This window comes from Temnothorax curvispinosus, unplaced genomic scaffold (assembly GCF_003070985.1).
Source record: "Temnothorax curvispinosus isolate PA1 unplaced genomic scaffold, ASM307098v1 QBEX01003826.1, whole genome shotgun sequence".
NCBI lineage: Eukaryota > Metazoa > Arthropoda > Insecta > Hymenoptera > Formicidae > Temnothorax > Temnothorax curvispinosus.
In genome coordinates, this window is record NW_020213606.1 from 139,329 (window position 1) to 165,630 (window position 26,302).

Consider the following 26,302-nt stretch of genomic DNA (forward strand, 5'->3'; position numbering starts at 1 on the left):
AATCTTATTTTCTTTTCATTGATTTGTATTTATTATATGTAGATATGAATATGATTTAATTATAATATTATTATAGGTAGTGAACAAGTGAAAAGACCAGAAGAGACCTCTACAACAAAAATATATAGTATTAATTCTGAAAGGATGAGCCGTTCCACAAGTATTTCTCCAGAAAGAATATTGAATTCGCCAACAAAGAAGCGAATGCGAGAAGTACACGTACGTCAAATGAGAGCATTGAAGAGAAAACTGGCCGTCACTGCTTATAAACATCCAACAGCACCACAAAAATTTCACTCAATACGGTACGTGTTGAAAGAACTGAAGAAAAATAATCTCATACAAGAAGACGAAATCATTATGCTGGAAGATTTTGAGTCATGTACAAGAGACCTTATTAAGTGCGAAATACGAAAGCGAAAACAATTACCCGTATCAAAAATATATAAACCTAGTATACGGGAATTTGCCTTAAGTTTACATTTTTATTCGCCAAGTGCATATGACCACGTTCGTAATAAATTTTACAAATGTTTACCACATACAAAGACCATATCAAAATGGTACGTTTCGTTTAACGGGGAGCCAGGCATTAATTCCGAATCTTTAAAGGCTATACGTAAATTTGCTGATTCCGTTCCCTACAAATTAATAGGTTCATTAATGTTCGAAGAAATATATATACGCGAAGGCGATGAATATTATCAAGGTAAATTCGTCGGTTATTCAGATTGTGGCAATAATATCGCATGTGACACAGCAGCACTTGCCAGCCGAGCGTTAGTATTTTGTATTGTGTGCCTTAATGCATCTTGGAAGTTACCTATTGCGTATTATTTAATTAACTACACAAGTAACGAACAAAAAGTCAATTTGATAAAACAATGTTTAATAGCTGTTCAGGAAGCTGGACTATTGGTTACAGCACTATGCGGTGGCTACTCACTATTTTATGAAGACATGTTACGAAAACTTGGATGTAATTTGGAGCTTAAACCGTTTAACCCAAGGATGGAATTAACATTCCAGCCTTGGTTTAAACATCCAGCCAATGACAGTAATGTATATATATTTATGAATCCGCGTCGTTTAATGCAACTCGTGCGAATAGCGTTATCTTCTGAGGAAAAACTATATGATGATACCGAAAACATCATTAAATGGAAACATGTTGCAAATCTACAGAAACTACAAGAAGCTGAACGCCTATATTTAACAAATAAAATAACGATTAAACATATGCAATATCACAGTAACAGTAAAATAAAAGTAAAGTCAGGCATGCAGTTGTTGAATTGTCCCATGACTAATGCTATGATAATATGTAAAAATAAATTACGATTACCGGAGTTTAGGGATTGTTCGCCAACTGTAAAATTCATAACTCTATTTAACGATCTCTTCGATATATTCAACTCCATAAATTTAAGACAACATGGTCTCAAAAAACCCATACATAACAGTAATTATGTTCAAATTGATCGAAAACTTCAAGAATGTGCAACTTATATTAAATCATTGTCAATTGGGGCAGAACGTAGAAGCGTAATTAATTCAAAAGTAAAAATGGGGTTTCGCGGTTTATTAATGAATATCAAAAGTTTGTTGCATATGTACAAATTTGTATGCACTGATAATGATCTTCTTAAGTACATTCCTACATATAAATTAAGTCTGGAAAACCTTGATTTAATTTTTAATTATTTAAGACCTCATTATGAATATAATATTGATCCTACAGTTGTACAATTTAAATCTGCGTATAAAAAATTAATTACACACACGGAATTGCGAGACAAAAATAGTGGCACTTGTACACCATTAGAGGATATTGCAGTATTGCATATGTCATCTGAACAGCCGATTTATATCATAAATGCAACGACAAACATAGCATTACGCATACAATGGCCTGATATGTTTAGAATGGAACATGAGATTCACCTTGATTATTCGTCATTACAAACACGATATTCAAGTCCTATTACAGAATATAAAACGGAAGTTATTAGTTATATAGCTGGATATGTATTAAAAGAACTTACAATACCATTACATTGCACTGTATGTCTCAACACTTTAATAGACCAACCACACGTCAATTTAATAAATAAAAAGAATAAAAGACAATTAATATATCCGTCACGAGATCTTATATATATTTGTAAAATAACTGAAAATACAATAAGTAATCTCTTAAATACGAATAAAACTTTAAAACACTTTAATATGCATAGTTTTACATGTAGAGTAATGCAAGAGTTTATAGATAGCAATATATTTGCGAAGTTAAACGAACATATTAATGATCAGTGCCTTTTTAGCAACCACAGAAATAATTTGTTACGTAGTACTATCATATTATATGCTATGAGAAGATTCGCATTATATTAAAACTAAACAATTAAGTATAAGACATAATTATGCTAAGCTTATATTTTAAGGCTTCAATAAAATATGTTTATGTAAAAAACTATATAAATATATATTTTATTTTACTCTTCCATCACATTTACATTATATTTACATTAATTTATATTCTTTAGTTTATTATTATATATATCGTGTATTTTTCTCTGTCTCTCACTCACTCACTCACTATTTGATACATATCATTCTAACGGTAAATAATATAAAATAGTGAATCTTTATCAGAGATTATCAATTTTCTTTTCGTATTATAATATAATTAAAGCCTTGATTCTAACTTTTAAAGTTCTAGAACTATTCCTACTTTATGAAATACCAAAAAACATAAGTCTCTACTTATTTCTATATAAAAATATACATTTTATAATTAATTTGTTTAAAATAATTTTATAAATAGAATTAATCTAGATTGAAAACCGTTAATAAAAACTGTTAAGTAGACAATTCTTATATATTTAGTATGTTCATGGTCGCGCTAGCGACACCCTGCGTTTTCCGTCTTTGTGCGTGTATAGCTTCAGGTTGAGCTGGCACTTCCGCCTCGTAAGCGTTACGTTTTGTTCTCTCTCGAAAGTTTGACAAGAAACTATGTAAAGCTATAATAAAGCTATCTTATATTTATAAGCTGCAATAAGTGTTTCCTTCATTCCGGCTTTGACGATTGATTACATCGGTTACTATTAAGATATCTACACAAAGATATCTACAAAAACCATAACGCTGAACATATCTATACCTAACGTAGAGAACCTCAAGTAAGAATCTGGTTACTGATCGTCCGTTTTTGATTGGTGTTAACAAACAATGGCAGAACTAATCCAAAATACTGAAAGTTTTCGCGCAAAACGAATCCAGCCTTATATTTGCCATAAATACCAAACCAGCATACAAAATATGTCAAGTGTCTCTAATTAATATATTAAACTATATAAAGTGCATTGTTCTTAAACGCAGCCGTTGTTTGTCAAAGTGGCCAGACTCTTATGTATCTGGACGGTCTCTAATTAATCGTATACTGTCAATTATTGCAATGCTGCACTTTTTAAACTTATAACATATTCCAAAACTGCGCGCAGAAAGTAATGTAAGACAAAGATAATTTCATATGACCGCCATATATAAGCGCGCGCGGATTTGAATTCAACTCTACCGTCCACGTGACGCGGGATCACGTGATCGATTTTAACTCGTTGATATCAGAGTTCTGTTGTATGTACATAAGTAACACGAAAAATAGACATCTCTTCAAAAGGGGGAGTCGTTTGCCGCCTCGACAATAAGGCACATGTAATGTAATGGAGACGGCCGCAGGGGGAAGTGATCCGCGCAATTCCTTGGGCCTAACGCACCTATTCACGGCATTACCGAGTTCAAGACACCGCGGACATACACGTACAATTATACATACACACATACACTTAGGGCCTAAGCAGAATGGCTGTCTTGGCAGTGTTTTATGTCTTTGTCTTATGTAACGCACTGTAAAGTATTGTGCGTTACATAAGACAAAGACTTAAAGGCATTAAACACTGCCAAGACAGCCATTCTGCTTAGGCTCGTTCACATTCTCGAGTTTGAAATCTTACGAGTTTACGAGTTTATACTACGCAGTTTCACAGTCGAATTGAATAATGGCCGTTGCAAACCGAGAGGGAAATCGCTGCTAGTGCCAATAACCGAAGGAGAAGAAGAAGAAGAAGTTTGCCGCCTCGCTTTCCTTCTTCATTACATTCAATCCGGTTTAATTTAAATTTGTATCAATCAGTATCAACTTGCATTAATTTGCGATATGTTAAAACTGAATTTGAATACGTTCGCCCGCGAATAGATCGTGACGTAATGCCAGGTAGCGAACACCGTTGTTGGTAAAGTCGGTGTCCTGTAACGTCACTTATCGACCGCAAGGACACGTCACGTCACACGAGCCGGCATATTTTCGTGGTCGAGAGTATCTTTATACGTTCGAGGTAAAAATATATGGATTGTTTCGCAATTAAACGAAAGATTTTTCACGGTGTTTAGGTGGCCGCGTACGATCCCAGTTCGGGAGCGATTCCACCCGAGGCTCCGACGAATCTCGATCACCGTTGCGACCTGTCGTGACCTTCGCCGCGGCGTTAAAGGGCACGGTCAACCGTCTCGCAATCTCGATCGACGATGCTGCAAGTCGACGACAGAAAGGTAAATCCTCCCGTGCTCTCTAGAGCCTCGTCCTTTGCTGTGTTTGTCCGCCAATTAAGCCTGCCCGACGTCGCGCGCGAACCTCTCCTCTTCACACGTCTCTCTTTTGTTTTCACTTGTCAAGGACAGTGCCGACAGGGTTGTAAAAGATGAGAAGCCGACGTATGGCCATGTAAGTACTGGAATCTTATTTTTGCAAGCGATCAAACGAAATCCTACGGTTTTCCTCGTTTCTCTCGGTTTCACCCTCGATTGTCAAAAGTGTTCGCCACGGATTCGCGTTGAGGTTATGCTCCACGTTCTAGCTGGACATTTAACGGGCGGCTTCTGTTACTCTTGAGGTGACCCTAGAAGTCAAAGCGTTAGTTTTCAAAATGCTTAACTTATCAATTAAGATATTATCCCAGACAACATCATGTTAAAAATCGGGACATAAGACGTCTTTTACACGTCTTTTAGTCATCTTTTTCGTAAGACGTCTAAAAAAAGATGTCTTTTAGACATCTTATGTCCCGCTTTTGGAGATGCGTGCTGTCTGGGATATATCTGTGAGATAAACGTGTCCCAATGGCCGGACACGTACCAGTGTCCGACCATATTGGAGAAAAATATTTGCTATTTATTTGAACAATTAAAAATAAAAATGAAGTTTTTTCCAATAAATCGTTAAATATTGATTTTTTTACAATAATTATTATTTTTATTTTTAATTCTTCAAATAAATAGTAAATATTTTTCTCCAACGTGGTCGAACACTGGTACGTGTCCGGCCACTGGGACGTTTACCTTACTGTTCAAACGTTCAAACTATTACGTACCATATTGTTCCCCGACATGAATAGATCTGTTAATTTTTCGTAGGAAAGGAAGAGAGATTAGGAAAGACGAATTTTATGGTCACACAAATATTTCGCTGGGAGCAATTCGGCTGGTTGAAAGGACTATATTCGAGACGAATATATATATATATATATATATATATATTTTTTTTTTTTCCAGACAGCCTTCGCGCTTATAATCACTGGCATTACTCGCATAATTAGGCACGTACCATTTCATCAATAGATCCGCCGTATCTTTCGGGTTGACAGGTGGAAGGAAAAATGACGCGTATGTATAATGTATATGACTCTTTTTGCATTTTTGCAAGTCGCGCGATATCCGGTTGATAATTTATTGCAAATTCATGAAATATGTTTTAAGCCCAAGTGACACTTGTTTCGCGTTTTAAGAAGTCAAATAGGAACGTCGCAGGAAGGCGGGAGGAATAATACAATTTATAATTTCTCGTCAATGCCAAACGTATGCAATAAATAGGCCGACTTCCTCGACGTCTCGACATACGTTACCGGCGTGATTAGGGTTCCGCGTCGTTTCCGCACACGTTCATCCCCGAGGAAAACCCGCGTTCGAAAGAGACGTCCCGCGTTCTTTCTCGGGTCTCGTTCCGCACGTCACGTGTTATACCCCACGCATTCACGTCGTGTTTGGTGGAGCGCCGCCGATCGCACGCGCGCGATGCCGCAGTCGCATTCCACGGCCGCCGATCGTCCGCTACGCGCGTTCGTGTACAAAGTGGCGCACATGGAGTACTTGTTGCAAGTAAGTGATAAGAAGCTAAGTGATAACCGTCGCGGGCCCCCGTTGACCGGTCGCCCCTCCGGGATTCCAAGTTCCAAGCGTGGTGAAATCGTTCGAATTGAATCTGAAGGATTCTCCAGGCGTTTTCCTCCCTCGCGGAAAGGACCTCGAATTAAATCCGAAGGATTTCTGAGTGTTCTTTTTTTTACAGAAAAGAATTTCGCGCCCGAATAAATTCAAGGGACCCCCGAGCGTTTCGTCGCGGAAAGAATGTCGCGTCTAACGATCTGCTCATTAAAACGTTATCGGCTTCTAATCGCTCCGTCCTGTTGCTTGAGGAGTAAACATCGACACAGGCACACAAAAAAACGTTACGAACTGTCGGAAAACTTGCGAAACATATTCTAGTTCAATTAAATTTATTCGATTAATTAACTTTAATGACACTCGATATTAAAACTAACGAAGGGAAAAGTGGGCTATGAGAGTCAAGTGCAGTTACTTGTGGCGTGAGTTTACGTTATGTAATATTCAATTAATAATTTAATTCGCATAATAACTGAATATTACATAACGTAAACTCACACATAGATATTGTAGTTCATTGACGTATCTATACGCTTATCAATGGGCATTCGCGGGCGATATCGTTGAATAAAGCATAAATGAGCCGCGAATTCTCCTTATCGCGGCTAGAGAGAGAATCTAAAGCGGGACCTTGATCCTAGCAGAAGCCGGCCCGCGAGGTGTACACCTGTTTACGTTGTAACGTTGACGATTTTCCTTAAACTCTCTCGTGCCTTATCCCCCCACGTGAGATAATCGTCTATCTTTAGAAATCCTAATGCGATTAAGTCGTTGCCTCGATCGACGTTTTCCCCAGCCCGGAGTAATCCCGGAGTGAAATCCCCGCCGGAGGACGTTCCGTCCCGTGTCCGTCGGGGATCAGGATAACACCTCGACAGCTTGTCTTCGCTGCGAGATGAAAATTGTGCGTGTCCTTGGACGAGCACGCGTGTTAATCTGTCGTTATGTAAGCTAATGATAGGCGATACCCGGCTCGCAGCGTCACGCTGACAATGAGGTGTAATCGTCGTTGGCCGATCTCGTTGGCCGTTTAACCCTCGAACCCGCGTCGACCCGTGCGACTTATCTCCTTTAATTCTCGAAAACGACGATTATTCCCTCATTCGTGGATCGTAACGAAAAGATTCTCTCTGAGAGATCGAAAGGCGACGGGAACAGAGCTCGTGACGCGGAAATGCTCCGCACGCTTTGTTTTGTATTTCTTTTTTCTGTCAGAATATCCACGTGTCAAAATAGTAAATACGAGATATTTCGTAAAGCGCCGGTATCCGCGGCGACTTTACCGCGCGGGAAGATCAGTAAAATCAACTTATGTAAATAAAATGATGTCCCGGTCAGAGAACACGCTGTGACCTTCAGTCGACCTTAAGAAACTCCTCTTTTTCTCTTGTCATCGTTGACGTTTACATCGTTACGTAAGAAATGACGAAGTTTTGCTGAGTTTTCTGATCTCTCTCTCTCTCCTCTGTCATCCAACAATTATTTTACACATAAGACATTGTGATAACTGATGCGAGATGATAACCGAAATAGTAATCGCAAGAATTATCTGCGATTTAGTTTATCATCACATATGTGTCGCAAAAGGTAGATTCTAAGTGTCTGGCGTTCCGATTAAATCTTCCGAATACCTGTTATCACAAACACTTGTGACAACAGCGTTTGAATTATGTTCGCGTATTATTAGCAGTTCCAAATTCTTCTCTTCCCGTGGCAGGTCTCGTATCTCCTAATCTCTCCCGATTCCGCGAGTGTAACTCGACTAACGACTGTTATTTTAACGGAAAGATAAAATTCATGCGACGTGGACTCCGTGTCTCGAAATTATCTTATCGCGTAGCCGTAAAAGGGTCAACTGCGGGGGCGAGGAAGCCAGCGTTGTACGAGTATCGATTATTGTTTCGTCGATTATGAATTTAGTGGTCCTCGACGCTATGTATGAAAAGTAGATTAATTTTTTTTAACACGCCAAAAATGTTTTCCACGATAATTTTCACGTATGTCTCATTATGGTATATAAGTCACGGTAACCAGCCGCGAAACTTTTCTCTCGCGTCCTAAAGCTTTACGCACCTTCAATGCAAATCCGACGATTATGTGGCGTATTACTATCGCGGCACACACATTTGAAAGTTAAATATTTAAATAGGCGATTATATTATACATCCCGCGCATTTTACGTCCGACTCATCCGCAGGGAAAAGAATGGGAAAAAAAGAGGGAAAAGACTAAATCTGAGCATATCATCTGAACTTTAAGTCAAAGTAAAATGAAATATATCGTTCTTCTCTTTATCTTCATTTTTCATTTTCTTTTTTTTTTTTTTTTTTTCTTAACAATAGACAGAGTCCCCGGTGAAGGGGTCATCTCAGATTATCGCTTGGCAAGCGAGATCAACGCGATCGCGACACTGGGTCAGGGTGAAGAAGCTTGGCTAATCACAGACTTTACGCTCGTTTTTGTTACGCCAGCACAGATGTTACGCTGGTTTTTGAAGCGTTTATGCTACGATGATAACACACCCACGTACACGCATATGGAATATTGCTTCATGTATGAATGTATGTGTTAAAAATTGCGCTGAAAATTTCATCGGCTGTCCCATGGGACGTATTTACGCCGGCGAAATGATCAATAAGCCAATCACAAGACCCCTTGAGCATCCATTTTGAAAATAAGCTTTGTACAACACTGTGATTAGCTTATTAATCATTACGCTGCTTAAATACGCTCTATGGGACAGCCGATGTTTGTGCTGGCGTAACGAAAAGGTGCGTAAAGCCTGTGATTAGCCAAGCTTCTGTACGCCATACACCGGTACGCCATATACGCTGGCTCCATGAGACTTCACCCTCAGGGTCTACTGGCTGCTACCGTCGTTTGCCTGCACCTCGCTTAGTCGAAGATATCCACTTACATATCTAGCCGCGACATAAAGACAATGAAAGATAGATCGCGCGATTAATTTTAATTAATCCGGAGAAAAAGAGTCGGAAGAAATTCTTCTTTCCTCCTGTCCTGTCTTGAGACACCTACGTATTTTTTGTGATAATTTTCACCTCTCACTGTTAAAAATATCAAAGGATAAAATTTAAATCAATATCTACATTGAGTTAAATGACATTCTGTTATTTTTAACTACCATGTGTGTAAAAATTTATTATTTCAACACAAACAGTATTATTTTAATTCTATTAGTTTAGATAAATAAACATTGTTTTAGTTAAATTAACGACATATTGAGTAGAGGCAGTGATAGACGATAGAAATAATTTTTAATGACTCAAATTGAGTGTAATTTGACACTACGAATTTAATAGTGCTATAGACTCGTTATCGTTATCGTGCGCGATTTATCCCGGCGTTAATTTATTTTACTGCTTGTTTTTTTTCCCAATAGTTTTCTCACTATCTATTCATTTCGTCCCTCGAGAGACCTCCTAGGCCTAGGCGTGAACGACGCGATCGCTGGTCGCTTTTCAAGACAGACAAATTCACGATGATTCGTCGCATGTCAAAGAAAAAAAAAGAAAAGAAAAAAAAGAAAAAAACGGAGTTCGTCTTCGCTCATTAGCGACGCAGTTGATTACGGATTGCGGGCGATTTTTGCGTGATTGCATTTCTACATGGGAATTTTGCCCCGACGCGGGAGATTTTAAACGAAAACTTTTGAGACGGCGGTCGGACACCCCGAGTCATCGCACGCATATACACGATTTATTTATTTTTTTTCCTTTTTTTTCCTTTTCTATTTTTTTGTAATTGATTTTTTACGGTCTCGAAAAATCATGCGCGATCTCTCGAATTGCGGCGAGCAGTTTAGCGGATCGGACTCGGAAGACTTCGCGAAAAGGATAGGTAAAAAAAATAATAAAAGATCTAGTCTATACCTCGGAGGAAAACTCCACAGGCACGCGGTCACCAACGCAGCTCTTCAGATACACAGGCGTTCCGCGAGCGTACGAAGAGAGATGCACGGGATGAGCTGCAGCGCGAGCTCGAGAAGCTGGGGGCGACCGCCCGCGAGGACAAGAAGGCGATGATCGGCCGGCAGTTCTCCGGATTCCAGCATCTGTTCGAGCGATTTCTGCAGGAGGAGGGCCCGTCCTTGGAGTGGAACCACATTCAGAAGCTGTCCGAAGATGCGGTGAGTGAAACCCGACCGTGTAGACGGAAAAACTGCCGCGAGGAGATCTAGCGCTCTCCTTTTCTTCCTTTGAAGAAATGTAAACGATATCCTGTGTAGCCGTAGTTCTGTGACTTCTGTGTAGCTCTTTAGTCCGTTTTAATTAACAAACTCTATATTGATTAATAATGAATTAAATTGTATCGATATTATTACGATGATTTATTGAAGAAACATTGAGATTTTATAAAACCATCTTCTAGAAATTTTCCGAGACGTATCTTGTCAGTCTGCTTTGATTAATGAATTCTATTAACTACTAGGAAAATCAAATTAAGTCGAAATCTTTTTTTTCATAGGTCAAGGATTACAACTCCTTGCCATCGCCGGAGACGAACGAGGTGAAGGAGCTGCTGGACAAGTTGATTGTTGTCAAATTAAACGGTGGTCTTGGAACGAGCATGGGATGCCACGGGCCGAAATCCGTTATCGCTGTGCGAAATGGACTCACGTTTCTTGATCTTACCGTTCAACAAATCGAGGTATCGCAAAATAATCATAGCTAACAGTTTATTTTTACCATTTACATATATAGTCACTTATTAGTTATAAGACTATAACAATAAATAATAATTGATAATGCATTTCTGTTGTAACAGCACCTAAATAAAACGTATAACGCTAACGTGCCACTCATACTGATGAACTCGTTCAACACGGACGACGATACGCAACGGATAATTAGGAAGTACAAAGGAATCGATATAGATATTTACACTTTTAATCAGAGCTGTTATCCGCGCATAAACAGGGATTCCCTCCTCCCGATCGCTAAGCACTGTCAAATCGATGAGGATATAGAAGCGTAAGACAGTTCTCATAAAGTCACCATTAATATTTTTTTAAACGTTTATGCAAAATAATGTATAATTTGTTAACAGCTGGTACCCACCCGGCCACGGAGACTTCTACGAGAGTTTCCAAAACTCTGGTTTACTTAAAAAATTCATTCGTGAGGTAACGAGATTTCATTTTCGGTGTTCGTAAATAATAGCAACAATCCGCTTAAAAGAAACTCTGATTCTTTCCAGGGCCGCGAATATTGTTTTATCTCGAACATAGATAATCTTGGTGCTACGGTGGATATTAAAATCTTGAAGTCGTTGTTGAGTAAAAGGCCGGAACCATCTCTTGAATTTGTGATGGAAGTAACCGACAAAACGCGAGCGGATGTCAAGGTGCGTTTCGTGAGAAGTACGTCTGGAGAATATGTCTGGAATAGCGCTATGAGACAGACCTAATTATACATATATTTTATTTTATAGGGTGGTACACTTATAAAATACGAGGATAAACTTCGTCTCCTTGAAATAGCTCAAGTTCCCAAGGATCATATCGACGATTTTAAGTCCATTAAGACATTTAAGTATTTCAACACTAACAACCTCTGGATTAAACTTAGTGGTATGTATATTTAAATTTGTCATACCACATAATAAATAAATGCCATATAATAAATAAATATCATGTATGCCATATAATATTAAAGCCGTATTTAACATATGTCGTTTTTTTTAACAGCTATTGAGAGAGTGCTTGAGCAAAAAGCGTTGAATATGGAGATAATTGTAAACAACAAAACTTTTCCCAATGGCCTAAATATAATACAACTTGAAACAGCTGTAGGAGCCGCTATGAAATCATTCGAAGGAAGTGTTGGTATGTTTAAAGAGATAACAGTCCTGCTTTAATAAAAATAATTCTTTATTCTTTAATCTGAATTCTTTATCTCTTCAAGGATTCTGCTTTATTTTATATCAATTCTGTACACGATTGTGATTAATTAAAAATGTTTATTTATTTGCTACAGGTATAAATGTACCGCGCAGTAGATTCTTGCCGGTGAAAAAGACTTCTGATCTGATGCTCGTAATGAGCAATTTATATACACTGCGCAACGGATCTCTTGTGATGAGTCCTCAAAGGATGTTCCCGACAACGCCTCTCATCAAATTAGGAGACAATCACTTTTCAAAAGTCAGTAAGACTAACTCTTATTTTAATCTTGGTTAAAATTCATGTAACTCTTTAACTGCATTATAGCGATGTCTAAGTCTCTTTTGCCTTTCTTACAGGTGAAAGAGTTTCTCATCAGATTTCCGACAATACCAGATCTCCTCGAATTGGATCATTTGACGGTGTCGGGCGATGTCACTTTCGGAAAAGGAGTAACGCTGAAAGGCACCGTCATTATAATCGCCAATCACGGGGAACGTATAGATCTACCTTCTGGAACCGTTTTAGAAAATAAAATTGTATCAGGCAATCTACGCATATTGGATCACTAAGTCACAACGGCAGGCAAAGGACCGCTTTAATTCGTCTCGCGTACATGTCTGAAAGAATGAGGGGTCTGTGTTTTCAGCAATCATGTTCCAGCTTAAATTAACTAGTCAAGCGATTCAATTGTATATATTCGTAATGTTATTTTAGGGAGAAAGGGCCGGAAATATATTTCTACAAAAATTATTTTACCTAATTGTATATAAGAACTTATATAAGAATTTAATTATGAGATATCAAAGAGAAATTTATAATGTATAAAATATATACTGTTGTGTAGGCGCGATGGAAGCTTACAAGGCATATTCTATTATAATAAATAAATACTTTCAAATTTTATTTATTTGTTTATTGACGAAAAACTCCCTCTAGTATATATCAAACATGTTAAATAAATAGGCGATTTGCGCCAATAAAAATTGTACTATCAATTAAAAATAATAGAAAATAATTAAAATTATTTAATTGAAGAAGATTAAAATTATGTTCTTGCTTTCCCATGAGAATATTGCATTTTTATTTACACACACACACATTCTCTCTAGTTCTCTCTCTTTCTCTTTCTCCCCCCTCTCCGCGCCACTCGTAAGATTAGTGTCATCTAGCGATGCACCACGAATTTAATCAGTCGAAAAACATCGTGACCGACGAGCTCGAGGCCCGAGGGTCCGCAGTGCCTCGCGATAGTCCACAATACTCCGAACGTCCGAACGAGCTAATGGAGGACAACGATGTGTTTCGATAGGATACGCGATTGGAAATTTACATTCGTCGTGTACGCGGAGTGAGGCGTATCCTTCTCTTCCATGCCCGTCATCCTGGCGGAACGATAACTCTCGCAGGTAAACGGAATTGCCGTCCGTCCGTCCGTGCGAAAAGGGGCCGAGAGGAACGAGAAAGAGACTCAGGGAGAGGGAGGGGACGCAAATTCGGAATTTGTCTCGGCTCGTACGACATTGCTATTTCCGGGCCACCCAGCGCATCAGTAATTAGCTTATCGACGTGGATCGAACCCCGCGAGCGAACGCCGCCAGAAAGAGATCGCCAATACTGTCCGAATTACGAACGCCGCGTCCGCTAATCCTTTCGCGTAGTCGCGCTGCCCTTCGTCGAGATTCTCGGTTGGGATCGGTATGGGCGCTTCTGTGAGAGCTTAACCTACCTTAACAATATATTATATATCTTTGATGCGGATTACTCTAGCAAGACAGCAGTAGGCCCGTGATGTTTGTCGAAATTGAAAGTATTTCTACATGCACTTATTCTCGACCTTCTCGAATGAGAATTACGACAGAAAAATATAAATTTATATATGTATATGTACATATATAATTTTATTTATATATATAATATACACATGTATTTTATATATTTTGAGGCATAGAAACTGTAAAAAGCTTGATAACAAAATATAAGAAAATATATAGCAAAGAAAAAAAATGAGGAAAGATAGATAATGATAGAAAAACAAAGTAGAACTGGTAATAGGAAATATTTAAATTTGTCAAACGAGTTACTTATGGTATATCAGAAGAGTGCTTTTATTTTCTTAAAAAATATATATATATTCTTAGGGCTGTATTTATATGCCGTAATATATTTTGCAATTTATTTAGAGGTGTTGCAAGGACATTCAGCTAAATGGGGAAAGTCAAGAAAAGACCGGAGTTGCTCCACCGCAGCAAGTCGCACAATATACTGCGCAATTTGATGCTGAGGGATTTTGGGTTACGCACGACGCATAAGACCAGTACGCGCGAATTGGAGCCCATAGCTGAAGCAAACTTTGTCCTGAGGGACCACAAGGAATTGGTATATACTTCTATATCCGACCATCTAATAGCTGTATAATACAACTTGTGTAACTTCAGTGTTTTTCGTGTGTCTGTATCTCTAATTTGTGAAGGCCCAAGTAGATGTAGTACAACGATAAATGCCTGATAAAATAGCCTTCTACAACGACTTTTGTTCTCCAACTTCATCAGTTTCTAATGGCTGAGTTAATAATGATACATATTTATTGCTACATATGTTACAGCAAAGTAACATACTAAGTGTTGTCTGTTTATTTGCAGAAATGTGAATTACCTGGTGTTCCTAGAGCCACTTTCCTAATGGTTTTCAGTCCTGATGGGTAAGATGCAATGGGCAAAATATAATAATATATTTTGTTGTGTGATTACTAGAAAGTAGGTAATGCTAATAAGTTAAAGAACGAAGTAACATGCGCACAGTAGCTACTTTTATTTATAATAATGCAATGGAGAACATTAGAGGAAATTACAGATTTATGAAACAATAATTTCAGGACCATGGTAGCATCTACACATGGGAATCACAATGTTTATATCACAGAAATTACAACGGGAAAGAATATTAGAACTTTGTCCGGACACCCACGTACTCCCTGGTGCATAGCTTTTCACCCGTCCTCCAGTCAGATCTTAGCGTCCGGTTGCTTAGGAGGTCAAGTTCGCGTGTGGGATTTAAGTGTGAGTACAATTTTTGGAATTATATATAATTTACTTCGGCATGAAACGGCAATGCGTTTGATGACTCACAACGCAAATTTGTCCGTGTAGGGTGGTAGCGAAATTTGGAATGCTGACAGCCATACCGTTATCGCTTCACTCGCGTTCCATCCCTTTGAAAGATTGTTAGTTATAGCCACATATAATGAAATTCACTTCTGGGACTGGAGTAAGTCTCAACCGTTTGCTGTAACTGCTACAAAGACTGACAAAGAAAAAGTGAGGTAATTTTAAAAGAAATTGCATCATAGACTATGATATACGGAAAAAAATGTTACGAGAAACTATATCTTACGTTGTAAAAATTACAGATATGTAGCTTTTGACAGTTTAGGAAGAAAACTAATCACAGGCATTGCAAATACGCCGCAAGTACAATCACAATGGGATCGGGCTCCCGTGGGACAATTACTTAGAACTAGTTTGATGTAAGTAAAAACACTATGACGTGAATATTGCGCGTATAAATAAATTTTAGATATGGATCTGTTTGTCATTAACATCTGGATATTTTTCACAATTTTAAATAAAAAGTTTGAATTTTGGAATACAAAAACAATGAAATATTTATTATAAATCTATTAATAATCTTATTTTTTATTTATAATTATTTTTACAAACAAATAGGTAAAATTGAATATCTCAGTTTTGAATTGTATTTCTTTTTATCAAAAAATCTGTATCTTTTACTTATTCCTTTGTTATATGTGCGTCATTCCAAATAACTTTGTATTTTAACTAATCTTGAAAAAATTAGGAACTTTAGGTATCAGCCACGAGAAAATTTCCCAGATATCGAACTTTCGCCTTTTCACTTGTGGAACCATGGCTCTTTTTACGGAAGAGGATCGGCAGACAGTCACACTGTAGACAGACCTTCTCGGTATTTAAATTATACAATGCAAAATCATCGAAATTCATCGGGAAATTTGCGAAATTTGAATATAAATTTTTTCAGTGCGTATCTGTTTATGCGCAGAGGCCATGAAATGTCCAGTTTCTCACGATTTGCCAATTATCACCAACAGTTTAGAAACAGCGTGCGGCAAGAGGAAACGCGGTTTCATCGGCGACGAAATCTGTCCGAAGGTACATTATACTATCGTGTCAATTACGGATACTGTGAACTAATGCAACTCCATTTGTAACAATCGAGATTCATCGTAATAGTTTTATGCCTTACGATGTAGAACTGAATCAAACTAGGGAGGCTACATCTTCTCCAAGCATTACGAGAAATCCACTTCGTCCGACCGGCAATCCAGCGAACACGGACAATGCCGAGAACAGATCGGCGGACGACAGCAACGACGATGATTTGCCGAGCTCCGTGAGGAGGCGCGATCGAGAATCTAGCGCCATAAACGACTCTCGTCCCAGGGACGAGTTTAACCAGCGATTGAACAACGTGTGGTTCGGCGTGGACGAAAGGTTGCGCGGGAGCAATTCTCAAGATCCGGAAAGAAGAATAAATCTATGTTACAGAGATCTCGTCGATCAATATGTGACGCTCGTAAGACGTTACTTCGACGTTTCCAGAAATAGAGATACTGTGAGCTATATATGTTGCAATCTCACTAGAATTTTTTCCCTTTTATCAAGCGTGTGTAAAGAATATGTTGATTTTCTTTGAAGATCGACCGTGGCACTGACCCCATGGATATGCCGGAAGCGTTATCCTCTAATCTTGAGGAGTCTAGTAATAGAAACGAATCGGCGGCGACTGAATCATCTATACGAAGATTAAGGAACGAATTGAATTCCAGCGCGCAAGCGAATAACACGAATCTGGAAAGGTTGCAACGATGTCAGCGATTATTGATGGAACGTTCCGAGCAAGAGGAGATTGGGACTACTCTTCAGAATTTGAGAGAGGCTCTGAACGCCGCCGCCGAGAATAATAGCTCGTGCTTGGTGCGATTGCAGAAATTGCGGGAAAGGCTACAGCGGCAGACCGCGACTTTATTCGAGCATTCTAACAACCGTAACTCTCGCCTTCAGCTGCTTCGAAATGCTCTGAACGACGAGATCGAAGCGCTTAACAATATGGAGGCGCAATTTACTAACACGAGTTCTAGGATCGAGCGGTTGCGAGATGAATTCACCATGTATGGTATTCTGCCGCGAAATCGGCATATCGCGACCGACCCTTCGCAGGTGAATTTAACCGAGGCCGAATGGAGAGCTCTTACTCCGAATGACGGACAAGTTCCCAGCACTAGTTCCGCATCATCAATGCTGTCTTCGAGACTGCGCGATTTGGAATCCAATGTGTTTCCTAGCACAAGTTACGCCGGTGAGAACGAAGAGCGTGGCACGATGTGGTCCGATGCCAATGCCAATAATAGTGAAAACGCTGGTACTTCATCAAGAAGTACTGGGAGGGCAACGAGAAGACGATTTGATGCCTTGAACACGGAGGACGAACCGCCGAGGCGGCGAAAGCGTAAATTGGGGCCTATTGAGTTTTCCATACCAATGCCGTTATCCTATATTGGTAATATTTCTACTTGAACAGAACTGCAAGTATATAAAATAGAAAAATAAGATTACTATTGTTGACTTAAAATCTATATTCTGTTATTCTAGAAGACACCTCATCTTCGAGTGATGAAGGTTATTCGCGAGCATCGACATCCCGTAATGGCGCATCTAACTTTACAGTTTCAACTCACTCAGCGTTTCAACCAAATGTCCCCAAACCCGTCGCGCAACGAGCGAGCAGCTCGCAAAATCAAGAAGCGACAACTAGTTCTCCCAGATTAGACGAAACAGATAGGAACAATTTACTTGACAGTTTAAATAACGAATTAAACGAAGATAACAACCAAGATAATAGAACATCAAGGATTACGCGAAATATGCAAGAAATAAGATCTCAAGAACTCAGTCGCAGACAAGGGTGAGTATACTTCATTGAATCTTTTTTATTTTTAAGTTTTAAGTTTTAATATATTTTGTTGAGATTTTTTTCCATCATATATTTTATGTACACTTTTTGAAGATGTCATATATTTGAAATTTTTAACATTTAGAAATTCACCTTTACTCAGGAGAGTGATAGATGTTCTGCAAATCCTTCGAAATTTGCATGCGGACCGGATGGAAAACAATAATACTACCCAACAAGTATTATTAGACGACTCGGAGAATGGATATTGGCTGCTCGAGGAAAACAGTAATTCAGATTCAAATTTGGATGATACGAACTCCAACACCAACTCGAACTCTCGTCGGTGGACTAGTCGATGGATACAATTGGATACTTCTAGCAGAAACTCGGAGTATACCAACGACTCACCGAACGAACAAACTTTACCGAGGCCCCTTTCGGAAGACGCAGAACAAAATATTAACGATAACAGAGAGCAAAGGAATCAGTTATCACCTGTGTCTGCGAATCCTACTCGTTACGAGCAACCACCGTTGTTCCCGTTTAGAAGTTTACGAGAAAATCAATCCCAAAGGGTAGAACAAAATCAAACACCCAATACCAACAACTCCGATAGTACTCCCCTTCAATCGCAGACGTCTGATTCGGGCACAATGCGCGCGACATTAGCGGGATTTGCGGAATTGTCAAGAACGGTTAACGATCCCGTTGCAACGAGAATCGCTAATGTAACTAACCGCGAGGGCAGATCGACAACGAGCGACAGGCAACAACAACAACAACAACAGAATCAGGAGCAACGAAACGCAGATGACCCGGATATCGACTACATTATAGATCCGATAATGCTCGGTGCTGACAATATAGATCCAAGAGAGAGTTCACTGGGAGTTCGACAAGGGATTCAGTTGCTCAGTCGTCATATCGACAACATGCATCGCTTGTGTCGGTAAGTTGACGATATGATGGGATTTTACATGACTACTATTATATAACTCGAATTATATTTTAAAAATGTAAATTTAATATTTTTTATGATTAATGTATGTATATGTATCATGAATTTATTACAATTAATGTAATAATTTAGAGATGAAATGTTTTTTGATTAAATTTTGCATAGATTTGATACAATGTTGATTAAAAAATTCAATATTAATCGATATTGTAAACTGCAAGAATTGTAACTTTTCGGGAATTTATTTGAACGCAATAACTTTTCGAAAGTTTTTTGTTTAGCATTTGAAATGGAAATAAAATAAATAAACACGAGATTACGTAGATTGTAGATTATATGTATATATATATATATATATATATTAAGTATATATTAAGTATATACAATACTATACTGTTAAAGCAACATTAGAAAATGAATTACAATATTTTGTATTGCTTCTTTTGGTTCCTGTGTCAATAAAAAAATAACAATTTTCTCAATTTCTTAACAGAGCACGCTTAGAAATAGTCCAGCTGTGTCAAGTGCGCAAAATGTGGGAGGATCTACAACGACAAATACGATCATTGCATGTGACGGTCCGTGTAGAGAGACAGAACGGCGATCAGGCAGAGACGCAAAGAGACAATGCGGCTGGTAATCCTGGTCCGTCAACGTCGGCTACAAATTCATCGAATGAATCGGCGAGGAATTTCAAGAAAGCGCTCTTGGAGAACTATCAGAGGGAAAGTAACGAGGGCGATCGTACTGACGCGAGATCATACGATCAGAGTCAGCCGTCGACATCGAGCGGAGTTACCGGCCTCGAGAGGACTCACGCGGACGAGCCAACGTCCAGCACCCGTAATGTCGAGGAGAGCAATATAAGTCTTTCGAATCTGCTTCCGAGCGACGCTGAATTACGGCGGATGCAGTGTCTCAAATTGAACGAGATGCTGGACGGCTTGTACGCGCGGCTGACCTCGCGCTGCCAAAACTGTGATTCTCGCGTCACCGACGCGCGGGCGATGAACGACCACACGTATTCTAGTTTGACGACCGACGGTGACGTGCAGTTGCCCAGTATGTCCAGCGTCGTGTCGAATATCGGAGCTAATTCGAATTTACCGGCGGTCACTGCGATAACGACCGAGTCGGAACCGTTACCCAGCATCTCGAGTTTCGTCAGCGGTCTCGATCGTGCCGGTCCCAGCAGATCGACCCAGGCATCGAATACGAATATTAATTATCCCGCGACCAGCGACGCGACCAGTAGCAGGAACGGCGATAGTAAAATCAGTTCTCCTTTTAAGCGAAATCCAACGAATCAAAGGGCCAGGATTTCACCTTCCACATCATCATCTGAACCTATGAGATATACCAGACAAAAGATATATCTCCGGTATTTATGTGCATATATTCTATAGAGACAGTGCGTTTTGTTTTAAAAGTGTTAATTAAACAAGTATGCATTTAACTAGTAAAGATACGAAAACAAGTGATATTTTGAATTTATAGTTAGATTATTACTTAAAAAAGTAAAGTAACTTTTATGTGAAAAAATCTTTTTACACAAATTTATTAGTTGAAAAAAAAAATAATATATTAAATACATTGTAATTGTCTTTCTAAAAATAGATTGTTATTCCGTTTAATATATTTCAATTTTCAGACGTTTAAAATGGTCGCTGAAATCGCTTCGTGGTAGACAAAGCTCTAGGTCTCAGGCTCCCAATAATCCATTTCGTCATTGCGAACATGTCAGAAGACCGTGGCATTTACGCAGAAATGCATCCCAAAATAATGACAGCAGTAATAACGACAATTTAGATGTAGATATAGATATCCGGGATAGAACGCGAGGTTCGAATACATCTGAGTATCTACAAAAAATGATCCTACGACTGGAATTGCTAGTCCGACAGCAGAGGGCCTTAGCTCGGAACAGCAATAGAAGGTTGAATGGTAATAATCGCCAATCGGAAACTAATAGAGAGAATGATAATCGGGAAATGGAAGAGATTCGCGAAGCTACAAGATTAAGAGCTAGGTAGGCAGGACAACACATTCTATAATATAACATATTAACATTAAAATATTATAACGAAATTAAGATATTGAGCAAGTATACATTATTTCCAAGAATTTTTGTTATGCGAATAATTAGTAATATATTCGGACCAATTAATATTATTTCAGACAAGTCCTCGGCTTGATGGTGCGATCTCTGATCCAATTCTTCGAAGTAACGAGATCAGGAAACGGTTCCCAAAGCAATGTTCTCTATGAACAGATGTACAGTAAGTTTATCGTGTTTTATGTAAGATTATAAATTATTGAAATGTAATATAATTGGAAAAGTAATGATTCTACATGAAAAAGTAACCCTGAAACGCAAGATAAAATTTTTTTACATGCAGTGTCATCTTCAAAAGTATTAATTCTGAATATTGAGAAGTTAATATTACTCGTCAATTTTAAAAAAGGAAAAAGTATCTGAAATTGACATATTTGATTTTCTTGAAAACATGAATGTTTATATAAAGTAATCCCATGTTTTCTACATTCTCTAAATTGTGTATCTCTTAATTGTTAATTTATATCGATTTATGTTTTTCTTTCTTTTCAGAATTGTACGTATTGTTACATCTGGCACTGGAGCTAACAGACTTATTGTTAGCACAGCTGGTAATAACAAGAAGAGAGCTGGAATCTAGTCAATACGGACCTTTCACTTCTGATTTATCAGTTAACAACCAAAACAGAAGCGACACGCGCGGTAATAATAGCGTTGACAATAGTCTGCAAACGGAAAGTTTGCATCGCGCGAGCGATAACGCGCCAAGACGAAGCGCCGACAGAGAGAGATTTCCGAGGAATCGTGACGAGATGCCAAATGCGGAAGAGCTTCTTTCAGTACACGGGAATAGACGTTATCGCCTTATGGCGCAACAATTAAGGCGGCTGTTTCGTCATCGACAAGGAACTCAAAACGGTAATAATGCATCCGAAAATCAAACCAACGATCCAGCGACAGCTAGACCTAACGATAACGGTGACGATAATAATTATGACGATAATGCACAAAACGAAGATAATCGCCAGTCAACTTCTGAAAACGCCCTGTCGGCAGAGGTGCAGAGTATTGTGGAGAGAATCCAAAGTAGCAGTTCGATCGACAACGACGAACGTGCCGATGTCAGGGCGGGAGTTGAGAATCGTACAATAGACGCTGCAAACGAGTCGCGAAACTCGAATGAGAGCTACAGGCGGAATTACAGAAATGCTACGGTATCCGAGCCGGCGGTGAGACGCATCAACGAATCGAGGGGTCCGCAAGAGATTGACTCCAGTACGCGTGCCAGCGAGAGCTGGAGGAACTACATTTCTTACACTTCATCGGGAGATGAACAAAGCGGCAGACCGTCACATCAGAGAACCCGTTGGGCTCGCCAATATGCGCGGGGCGCATGCTCGTCATTGCTCGAGCGTCCTTTGCACAGATACGGCAATTCCGATCCGAATAACAATCGCAGATTCCCCCACAACAGGGAGGGCGCGTCTCTCCGACGAGAATTTAACGTTCCTGAGCTACAGGTGAACAACGTGCCCGTTAATGACTTGGACAATCTTTCCGGTAATCCGCGAAGAAGGCAGAACACGCCGCCAACTCCGCCACATACGCCTCCGCCGTTCTTGATCAATAATTTCCTTTACAACGCCACTAACAGGAACAACGATCGGACAAACGAGTCCACAGATCAGCCTGGACCAAGTTGGGCTGGACAATCGAACAATACTAGAACCTCGGTATAGTATAAATTTTGAGACATTGCGTTTTTTATAAAACTGAGTCGATTATCATCTGACGACTAATCATGGTGAATCATTCCGTGAATTTTCAATTATTCTTATGATTTTATTTAGAGCACTTATTTTGTACTTAATCCTTGCAAAAATTTATATTTTACAAATAATTTTTGACTTCTATTTATGAATCACTTCTTGTTTCTCCGATCTTTAAATTGATAAATAATAGGTTCGATCGTTGCTTATTTGAAGGCTAAATCTTTTTTGATCATTATTAATTTTTGTATTAGGTGTTTACTCCAACATTCCTGACATTGTGGCGCAATCGAGTTGGGCCCACCTGGATACCCCGTTACACTGAATTCGTGACTAATACAGGATCACGAATTGGAGGGGGTGCCAATCCCAGTAATGGCGGTGGTGATGATGGAGGAAGTGGAGGAGGAGGAGGAGCAGGATCAGGAACAGGAGGAGCAGGAGCAGCAGGAGGAGGAGGAGGAAGTGGAAGTGGTGGAACAGGAGGAGGAGGAAGAGGAGGAGCAGGAGGAGGAGGAGGAGGAGGACAGGATCCAGGAAATGACGAAAACGATTATTATTGGGACTTTGGTACCACTTATTTTCAAATTTTTAAATACATACAGTTAATACACATATTACGACATACAGAATGGTCTTCTACTGGTGGTACAATCGAGAGGTACTGATTCTCAAAATTGATGAATTTATTTCAACAGCAGTTATTCAAGTACGAACATAAATATAATATTTAGTTTAAAAAGAAATAATATAAATTTATTATCTTACTGTATAAATAAGATGAATGATATTTGTTCGATAACTTTAAATACTTCCTATTGTTCTTGAAATGTCGAATTTTTCAAATTGTACTTCAATAACGTTGAATAATTTATGTTAGTGAAAATTATGCAAGTTCCAAAATAATAAGATACGTTATTAACAATTGCGATTTTCTCAAGAACAAAACCTCAAAAAGATTTACCATCTTTTTTTTCCACGTAGTTTTTTGTATAAAATTGCCACCAATAATCGATCATTTTCTATATAGCATTTAAATACAAAATTTATTTTCGAATGTGTGTACATGCATATACACTACATGTGAAGATGTAAAAATCAGATAATTTCTCAGAACATCATATACCTGTGGGTATACCATTCAATCCAGCGTTGGAAATTCAGAGTTATCGCGTTCAAGCATGGGATTTCTCCAATGGTGACATACCTGACATTACGGACTGTTAGTATAAAATGTCAAATACAAATTATTAACCATAAACATACTCTTTTTCTGCGTATGCTTATATATCCTGATACGATTTTTCAGCTGAGAAAAACGTCGTGGTGCCTGAATGTAAGATTCATAACGATGCCAGTATTGACATATCTACAGATGGAAAATTGCTGGCGACGCTTTTGCAGTCTGGTCGTATCAATGTGACGACCACATTAGGTAAACGAGGAATGCATGTTGATCCCCATTATTCATGAAATATGTATGTATATATGTATGTATGTATGTATGTGTATATATATATATATATGTGTATATATGTGTATATATGTGTATATATGTGTATATATATATATATATGTGTGTATATATATATCTATATATATATATCTCAAAATATATTAACGATTCTTTCTCAGGGCGCGTGTTCTCAGCACTTTTTTTTATCTTGAAGGGATAATTTCTTATTTTTGTATCGCATCTTTTTTACGCCAATATAATCTTGCAGGGGGATATTTTTAAACGATAACTTTTCTTCCACAAGGGGTAGTAAAACAATATACAAATAATGTGAACTTACCCTCTTCTTTGTGCATTGCTATGAAATTTTTTCATTACTTGACAAAGGCATGGAAATTGAAAGAAATAGAATGAAGTAAAAACTCGATTGTTTTAAATTGTCGAAAGACTAAAGCTATACGATTTACTTTTTCGGTTTAGGTATTTACAGCCTGCAATGGGAAACGCTGGGAGAAAAGATTTATTCGACCAATATCGATCAAACGGTAGTGTCTGTTTCGATATCACCTACGCAACAACATCTCTTGGTAGGTTTGGCACGCAGGATTCACGTACCTGCCAGACCATTCCCGATGGCTCTGATTTACAAGCTGCAGGAGAAGCAGCCCGACGACGAAAAGAATGTTTCGTCGACAGATCCGACCATGGAATTGACATACGATTCCTCCGATGAGATGCTCGATGATAACGTTTCTACGAATAGTATACCAAGACGAAATAATGTTACAGCCAACAGTTATAGACATATTCGCGACTGGCGGATCCGCGACATTCGGATGAGAAACGAGCTGGACATGGACATCAAACGTCACAGGGAGAGCATGGTGCTTATCCGGGAATTGTTGCAAAGTAACCGGGAGGTTTCGAATTATCTTAGTCTAAATTGCATCAGATGGGCGCCGCAGCCGGGTCAAGGGATGGTTTACGCGACAAACACTGGACAATTAAATATCCTGCAGTGATTCTACGCTCGTAGTAGACGGAGATGAAAGTAAACGTTCTCTTCGTATTATAATGCTTGCAATGAATGTGTCATACACGTAAGATGTAACACAGTATCGTGGTTCGCCCCCAAACAAATTTCTTTTCGATAGATTGCAAGGAGGGATATGCCAATGTGCGAGGCGGTAATAGGTTTTTATCGCAATCGCTTGTCAATCTCGGCTAATTGTATCACAGCGATAAATAGCACGAGACTGCTACGGACTACAATTTGTATTTTAATCTTTTCTATATTGTGCTATTATTTCCTTATGTTCTGCAAAGAGACATAAGAAACACATAATGTATAAATATAAAATAATATATGTTCGATCAATTAGTTATTATTGTATAGTTTATGTGGTTTTTATATTCCTATAATTTAAAAAAGCGCTCTTTGCATCGTTTCTATTAGACTGAATTTGTAGTACGATACTGTCCTTTTTAGGGATGCTTCTGTTATATCTTATAATATGAAAGTGTGGGGAACTGGGTCGTTATATAATATTAATATGTATTTACCGATCGGATGAACGTTAAATGCCATCAAATAAATCATTCAGAACGTACTTCTTCCCACTTTGATTATCTTAATCATAAGGAATAGAGCAATTTGTCGTGCCATCTCTTTGCAATACTTTTATCTGATGGATTTTTATCTATTGATACTTACATTAACTGGAAAGAGATATTTACAATGTGATCTTTTGAGATGATGTTTTTTTGTTCGTTTTACCTTTTTGTATTACGAGATGAAATGTTTATTAAAATTCCATGTATATTCATTTTAGACATCTATACATCATATATATATATATATATATATATATATATATATATATATATATAT

General features: G+C 38.5%; 2 protein-coding genes across 8 annotated transcripts; both read left to right on the plus strand.

The window, feature by feature from the left end:
- The first annotated feature begins 4,467 nt into the window (after positions 1–4,467).
- Positions 4,468–13,087, plus strand: LOC112452916 (UTP--glucose-1-phosphate uridylyltransferase-like). 3 transcript variants are annotated; one of them, XM_025013372.1, is made up of 11 exons: positions 4,468–4,611; positions 4,736–4,783; positions 10,190–10,426; positions 10,765–10,947; positions 11,065–11,270; positions 11,347–11,422; positions 11,497–11,643; positions 11,731–11,869; positions 11,987–12,124; positions 12,276–12,442; positions 12,541–12,753. In XM_025013372.1, exons 1-11 carry the CDS (start codon positions 4,588–4,590, stop codon positions 12,751–12,753), a joined length of 1,578 nt encoding a protein of 525 aa, XP_024869140.1. In that variant the 5' UTR covers positions 4,468–4,587. The 3 variants fall into 3 exon arrangements, with proteins under 3 accessions (XP_024869140.1, XP_024869141.1, XP_024869138.1); XM_025013373.1 differs by lacking the exon at positions 4,736–4,783 and having other exon boundaries at positions 4,475–4,611; XM_025013370.1 differs by lacking the exons at positions 4,468–4,611; positions 4,736–4,783 and adding an exon at positions 6,106–6,213 and having other exon boundaries at positions 12,541–13,087.
- A 294-nt stretch (positions 13,088–13,381) lies between these two features.
- LOC112452913 lies at positions 13,382–26,021 on the plus strand. Of its 5 annotated transcripts, none has more exons than XM_025013367.1 (20): positions 13,382–13,590; positions 14,365–14,560; positions 14,824–14,882; positions 15,057–15,240; positions 15,331–15,503; positions 15,591–15,707; positions 16,037–16,162; positions 16,238–16,368; positions 16,470–16,831; positions 16,915–17,776; positions 17,869–18,181; positions 18,333–19,121; positions 19,624–20,511; positions 20,782–21,159; positions 21,309–21,409; positions 21,739–22,919; positions 23,210–23,525; positions 24,058–24,177; positions 24,265–24,390; positions 24,892–26,021. In XM_025013367.1, exons 2-20 carry the CDS (start codon positions 14,390–14,392, stop codon positions 25,431–25,433), a joined length of 6,939 nt encoding a protein of 2,312 aa, XP_024869135.1. In that variant the 5' UTR covers positions 13,382–13,590; positions 14,365–14,389; the 3' UTR covers positions 25,434–26,021. The 5 variants fall into 5 exon arrangements, with proteins under 5 accessions (XP_024869135.1, XP_024869133.1, XP_024869136.1 ...); XM_025013365.1 differs by having other exon boundaries at positions 16,046–16,162; positions 18,315–19,121; XM_025013368.1 differs by having other exon boundaries at positions 16,046–16,162.
- Positions 26,022–26,302: the final 281 nt, after the last annotated feature.

Bases quoted from the DNA above. Each gene is read 5' to 3' on its own strand.
- LOC112452916 (XM_025013370.1), top strand. From the start codon at position 6,130: ATGCCGCAGTCGCATTCCACGGCCGCCGATCGTCCGCTACGCGCGTTC. The intron at 6,214-10,189 runs GTAAGTGATAAG...AAAACTCCACAG, and splicing joins ACATGGAGTACTTGTTGCAA to GCACGCGGTCACCAACGCAG. The intron at 12,125-12,275 runs GTATGTTTAAAG...TATTTGCTACAG, and splicing joins ATCATTCGAAGGAAGTGTTG to GTATAAATGTACCGCGCAGT.
- LOC112452913 (XM_025013364.1), top strand. From the start codon at position 14,390: ATGGGGAAAGTCAAGAAAAGACCGGAGTTGCTCCACCGCAGCAAGTCG. The intron at 15,708-16,036 runs GTAAGTAAAAAC...TGAAAAAATTAG, and splicing joins TTACTTAGAACTAGTTTGAT to GAACTTTAGGTATCAGCCAC. The intron at 22,920-23,209 runs GTATAGTATAAA...TTTTTGTATTAG, and splicing joins CGAACAATACTAGAACCTCG to GTGTTTACTCCAACATTCCT.